The sequence below is a fragment of the Onychomys torridus genome, chromosome 4 (genome assembly GCF_903995425.1).
Source record: "Onychomys torridus chromosome 4, mOncTor1.1, whole genome shotgun sequence".
Taxonomy (NCBI): Eukaryota; Metazoa; Chordata; class Mammalia; order Rodentia; family Cricetidae; genus Onychomys; species Onychomys torridus.
In genome coordinates this window covers 106,351,720-106,358,114 of record NC_050446.1, presented here as the reverse complement: position 1 = coordinate 106,358,114, position 6,395 = coordinate 106,351,720, and the positions used below count along the sequence as shown (strand labels likewise).

Genomic DNA, 6,395 nt, shown 5'->3' with positions numbered 1-6,395 from the left:
AAGCAGTGGGAACTCAGCACATGAGGAACTGTTATCAGCTCTCGTGTCCTGAAATGCTGCAGAGGAATCCTTTGACAATACACGTTCCCACTAACCCCCCACAGATGCTCCTTTCAAAAGAGAATACACCCTCAGCAACTCCTGGGGCCACCCCGAAAGGGGAGAAGGGCCTGTGGAAGGATCTAAAAAGGTTAGATTTTAAAAAAATTTAAATAATAGTCATATATATCGCAGAGAGCTCTGTACAAAGGGAGCATGTTTGAAGATGTTCACAGGATACCCAAGAACACACACACAGGACCAGGGGACATCAGAGGTAGACAAGCATCTGGGCTTGGTCGCTTGTCTGTAATCCCAGCATTCAGGAGGCAGAGGCCAGAAGATCCTGAGTTTGAGGTCAACTTGGGCTACATAGATTCCCATCTAGAAAAACAAAACAAAGAAAGAAAAGAAAGAAAGATGCAAACATGTCATTTACAAGGGGTTTCTTAAGTCTGCAGACCATTGTCGGCAGGGACCAGGGCAGCAAACACCAATCCTTGTGGAGTAGAATCTAGCCCTACAAATACATCCTGCCCTGAAGTTGCTCTCTGGGGGTGAGTGGCAAATTCCCCTACAATCTGATTTCTGGACCTTTGTCTGTGTAGAGTCTACTTCAGTTTAACTTCTTTGTAATATTTCAGTCTCACTGTCAGGTGTCAGGGTGCATAGCTGTTGCCCAGGGATCCCCACTTATTTCAGGGTGTGACTTCCACTCCACACACAGGCCTGCACTGGGACCTGAGTCCTGAGTGATCATGAGGTAGCTCCAGGCTACACAGAGCAGAAAACCTGAGGGGAGACAGACTGGGGGAACCCCAGCTTTGCTGCATCTATACTGGAGGATGACTTCAGCAATGTAAACCCCAGTTGCCTGGCTACATCCACGAGCTGGGGAATCAGGTGCAGTGCACAATACAGTTTCTGTGTTCCTTCGCTGATTTATCGCTGCAAAAGTGGGGGGAAGCCAGGTCCCACAGGGGTGGGGCATGGGGACGGTGAAACACCTTATTAAACACTCGGTGGGGAGGGGAGTACTTGGGAGGGACTTTGGAAGTCACATTGGTACCTTCAGACACTTAGGGGCTAGAGAGAGAGAACTGGGGTACCTCTGCCCATCTTTGCCCACTGGCTTACCTCTGTGGCTGCCAGCCTCGGTGCTGTTTATTTTACAAAGAACCAAATGAAACCCAGCAGGCAGATCATTGCTGGCTGGTCCACAGTGACCCGCAGTGCAGCTCCCCTTTCCAGCCAGAAATCACAGCGCTTGGTGGAGCAGATCTCTTTGATCAGCCGCCAGAGGACTCGCTGGTGGAGCTTGCTATCCTGCTTCTCCCGGGAGAACTCAGCCTGGTTGGCCGCCTGGGTGGCGTTGATGCAGCTGGTCACCAGCATCTCCTTGGTCACATTGGCGTCAGAGCAGCCTTCATAGTAGATCCCATCTGGGAACTGCCAGTAGTTGGCTGCGTAGTACCTGTTGCCCTCTGCTCCGAAGTCAATGTCCAACTTTCGCCCTTGCTTGATGAAGGTTCCTGGGCGGTTCTCAGCCACGCGGGCTTCAGTGATCTGGCCGCTGCTGGGCAGGGCCTTCCGGTTCCACTTGAACCTGTGCTTTATGCCCCTGGCCTTGACTGTGGAGAAGTGGCTGGCAAGCAGCATACAGAAGATGGCCAGCCCCCATGTGCCCAGGCGGTTCGTCATGGTGTGAGAATCTGCAAGGGAAAGGCTGGGCTGTTACCCTACCCACAGGCCTCAGAGTCCCAGCCTCCAAGAGGTGACAGATTTTAAAGTAAGCCTCAGCTCACAATGATGTCTCATGCACAGGCTGCCTAGGGCCAACTTCGCTAGCAGCTTTCTCTGTTTTGCCCAGGGATTTCTGCACTTGGTCTGATCTTTGCTGTTTGGGGCAGATGAGAAGATTAGAAAGTCGTTGACCATGCATAGGAAAACAGATGTACAATGGAGGCAGCTTTTCCTTGTGTTGCCCAGGTCTTTCAAGGCAACAACCCCTGGGAGGTAAGAGTTGGAACCAAAGGGTCAGATCTGGGCTGTGTTTTCCGTTTTCCTTACTTTCTGCTGCCCCGACGTGGCATTGTCCCATTCCGTTCCTCTGTCTACTCTAAAACATGGCTGCTGATTCTAAAGAGCTCAGTGAGAGGAGGGTGGGGATGCAGCCAGGGGTCCTGCCCTCCTCCATCACCATCAAAATGTGATGCTGTCAACTTCTCCAATCTCATCCAGGGGACAATGTGCCCTCTGCTCTCCTAATAGCTTCTAGTCACACACTTATTAAGTGTCAGTCACTATGTCAGGCCCTTCTGTGATGTGATCTAATTCTCATAAGGAAAAAGTACTTTTATCCAACTTTTATAAGAAGGTGCTCTGGGATTCAGAGATATCAAGTAATTAGCCCAAAGCTGCACTGTAGTAGGTAGCCAGTTTGAATTCAATGTTGATTCTGAGAGAATACACCGTTAACTCCCACTGCCCGTGAGGAAGGCAGGGGCAGGTGCTGCTAATGGTTTGTGTTGCTGGGGGCACGATGGCTCCTAGACCAAACAGAAATCAAGGCCATTGAGGGACTTCAAGGGACATTAGAACAGTGGTTCTCAATCTGTGGGTCCAGACCCCCTTGGGGTCACGTATCAGATAAACTGTCTATCACTTATTTACATTCCATTTCATGACAGTAGCAAAATTACAGTTATGAAGTAGCAACAAAATCATTTTATGGTTGGGGGTCACCACAACATGAAGAGTATGGAAGTGTCCCAGCATTAAGCAGGTTGAGAACCACTGCATTAGAGGAAAGGGGTGTTAGCAAGACTTGGGAGACTGCCGAGATTATCCCAGGGTCCAAAGAGCTGCTGATCTCAGGGACGTCCCCTCCTCCCTGTCACCTCCAGCTGTATCAGCTATGACATCTTGCTCCTGAAGTTAGCTACTGTGGAAATCCACCCTGAACGCCAGCACCAAGCCCTTTGTCTGTCTTGACCAGAGACATAGATTGCTACAGCACAATGATGTGGGACTATCACCTAGAGGAAGATTTACTGTGGGTCTCTGGAGTGCCACAGCAAGCATGCCCCACCCCCCAGCATCCCTAGACAGGCCCGATGCTCCTGTTAGGGTGTGTAACTCTGGGGTAACACTGATGCTTATTTTACAAACAAAAACAAAAGAAGACCCAAGCCTCTCCCAGCCTACGAGCATACCCTGTCACTTCTGGAGGATGCAGAGGGGCTTCATTGCCCCATCCTGGTGGGCACTGCTCTGGTCTCAGCCCTTGGGTGGGTAAAGTACCCAGACTCTAGCACCCCTCACCCCAATCACAACGATCTCAAACCATCTTTTCCCCAAAGAGGACCAAGTATGAAGTAAATATTTATTGATCTCCCAAAAGGGGCTGTACCCCCATGTTATCAGACCATATCGTGGTAGGAGAAATCTTAAATAAGAGTAATATCATGGAAGAATTCTAAGAGTGAGTCAAATATTTTTTTAAAAGAAATGAAAGCACAGATTTCTTGAGAAAGGGCTTAGCTTTCACAGATAAGGGCTTAAAAGCAGAAGCAAATTTCCCGCCAGTTAGCCCTGAAGTAGCGTTTCCCAGTAGCATCAGAACATAGGAATGCAGGGGCAGCCAGACATGAGGTGTTCATAGCTTCCCTGCCGGGGACCCGGAGGCAGGAAGGGAAGTCACAAGCCACCGCTCGGTCTGGGAACCCCCTGCCACCTACCTCAGTTCTCTGCTCCTGTGACCGCACTGCTCAGGAACGCTTTCTCCAGGCCACCACTCAGCTATATAGGCTCTGCTGGGGGGAGGGGGCCTCTTTACCGCCCTCCAAACAGGGCAGCCCTTCCCTCCTCGGCAGGACCAATCAAGGGCTTCTGGGTCACTCCTCCATCCTGGAAGATTGGAGCTTCTCGTTACCCTTCACTGATGAAACCACGTGAAGATCTTGAAGTTAAGAAGGACCTGAGAACAATACTCAGACCTACAGCTTGGGCGTCTTCCATTGCCCACATTCAAGGCGACTTAAGGAAGCCTTGCTGGACACATCTGTGGTCCTGCCCCTGAAGACAAGCCTCCAGTGGCCGGGGGCCTCTTTCAGGCAGCCGCTAGGGGAAGAAGCAATTAAGAAGGGCTGGCATTTGCTTGCATTCTCATGCCCTGTAGCTGGAGTCCATCAAGGTGGAAGAGTTGCTAGGTTTCTCCTGCTTAGATGGGAAAGCAGGACTGAGTGAGCAGAGACAAACTGGAGGACTTCGCAGGACTTTGGGCTGTTTGGAGTCCCTCGGGATACTTGAGGGTCAAGGTTAGCCCCAAGTTCCAGACCTGTGAGAACTGGGGAGGTAGAGCTAGATGGAGCAGAAAGCAACCGTGCACAGATAATGACCGAAAGTCTATTTCCTGGGGGCCTTTACTACCAGAGAGGCTCAGGCGCAGTGAGGAGGAGGGGTTAAATCATGCCTCCACCCCATGGCGGGAGGCTCACAGGGAGGGGTGACTGTCCCCAGGCCTTAAACACTGGGCCTTTCTGGGGTGATCACTAGAGAAAAGCAAAATTAAAAGTGAGTTTTGTAGGGAAGGATAGGTAAGGTTGCCTGTAAACATAATGCAGTGTTCAGTGTGATCCCACGGCTGTTCACTGCGTCCGCAGTTCTGGGCTCCTTTGCAAACTAAATTAAGCTGTCCTCCCTGTAACAATCAGCAGATGGCGCCAGAAGAGCGTACAAAGAGTTTCCGCCTGGCGGTGACCTCATGCTGTCCCAGCAGAACTACTGTAGTTGGATTGAGGATTTCCAGCTGCGCCCCCCCCCCCCCCCCCTTACCTTTGTTTGTTTGACTTTAAAAACGTGTTTCATTTCTTCTTTTAAAAAATGTCTGCGTTTCTTTGTAGATGTAAAAACTCTCTGTGCAGGTGAACACACACGACACAAACACCCCCCACAGCAATCCTTGTGCAGATTATTTGCAAAATACAGAGAAGCAAAAAACAAACAGCCGGGTGGTGGTGGTGGTGGCATACGCCTTGAATCCCAGCACTCGGGAGGCAGAGGCAGGAGGATCTCTGAGTTCGAGGCCAGCCTGGTCTACAGGGTGAGATCCAGGACAGGCTCAAAAGATACATAGAGAAACCAAGAAAGAGAAAACAATCGAACGAACAACAAAAACCACTTCTAATATTTTACTACCCAAAGACATTTATCACTGAAAATTTGTTGGTTAATATACATACGTAAGGACATAATTAGGGTTTGCTGCAGAAGGACCCAGAATCTTCTAGTCTTACCGAAACTCTGCACTAGCTGGGTCACAGGCTCAGACAGCTCCAAGGCCACTTAGCCTGGCAGCAATGCAGCCTGGGGCCTCATCCCTCCACACAGAGTCTGTGTGCTGTCCCCACTGCTGCCCACCCCCCTTGGCTCTCTATTCCTTGAGCAGGGCTTTGGCAGAGTAGGAGCAATGTCCAAATGAAGAGACCGCAGATTCCTCTTGATAGTGAACAAAGGGCTGTTCTCAAAGACACCCAGAAGTGTGGAGGACAGGACATGCTGGAGAAGAAGGAGGACTCTACAAGGAGCCAGCAAGACAGGAGAAGTGTGTGAGCCAGCCGCTGCACAGCCAGCCCTGCCTCACAGACTGCCTTCCAGCTCTAAAGGGTGGAAACAAGTGAGCAAGAGGGAGGCTTCTTTCCCGGAGCAGAGAGACCAGGGCTTTAGGCATTGTCTCCCCACTCAGACAGTGATGGGCAGGCTACCAGGGTGTAATGGGCCACCCCTGGGGTGTGGGTGTTCTGGGACCCCAGGGGCTATGGCACATGTCTTGTCATCATACAAACACCAGAAATTTAAGTGTGTTGAAAAGAAGAGACGGGGGAAGGGAAGGGAAACTCTAGTATGCACAAATGGGTCTTCATTTGGTAAATTCATTTGGATTAGATCTTGGATTAGTTAAGAACACTTAAAAGTAAAAACAGCGACCATCAAGATACAACTTGTGATGTCAAATACACTCTATTTCAAAAGGTTTCTGTGTGAGAAGATCATTCCCGCATACATGCCAAGGAAGAGAATAGAATGGGTTAGCCAAGCTCTATCACTAATGCAGCCAGGAAGGAAGGGAGGAAGGGAAGAAGGAAGGGAAGAAGGAAGGAAGGAAGGAAAAGGAGAGAGGTAGGGAGGGGATGAGAGAGGAAGGGAGGGAAGGAGAGAGAGAGAGAGAGAGAGAGAGAGAGAGAGAGAGAGAGATCCTAGTCGCCAAGATGAGGTGGGACTTTAAGAGATCATGAAGGAAGAGTCCCCATGAGTGAAGTTAGTGCCCTTGTAGAGAGGCTGAGAAGCCCCTCATC

The 6,395-nt window shown here is 50.2% G+C and overlaps 1 protein-coding gene across 1 annotated transcript; it reads right to left on the bottom strand.

The window, feature by feature from the left end:
- Positions 1 to 1,203: 1,203 nt before the first annotated feature.
- On the bottom strand, positions 1,204 to 3,811 carry Prnd (prion like protein doppel). Its single transcript, XM_036183155.1, has 2 exons — positions 3,780 to 3,811; positions 1,204 to 1,751 (listed from the first exon to the last, which is right to left on the bottom strand). Exon 2 carries the CDS (start codon positions 1,738 to 1,740, stop codon positions 1,204 to 1,206), a length of 537 nt encoding a protein of 178 aa, XP_036039048.1. The 5' UTR covers positions 1,741 to 1,751; positions 3,780 to 3,811.
- Positions 3,812 to 6,395: the final 2,584 nt, after the last annotated feature.

Coding starts and splice junctions, on each gene's coding strand:
- Prnd (XM_036183155.1), bottom strand. CDS start 1,740: ATGACGAACCGCCTGGGCACATGGGGGCTGGCCATCTTCTGTATGCTG.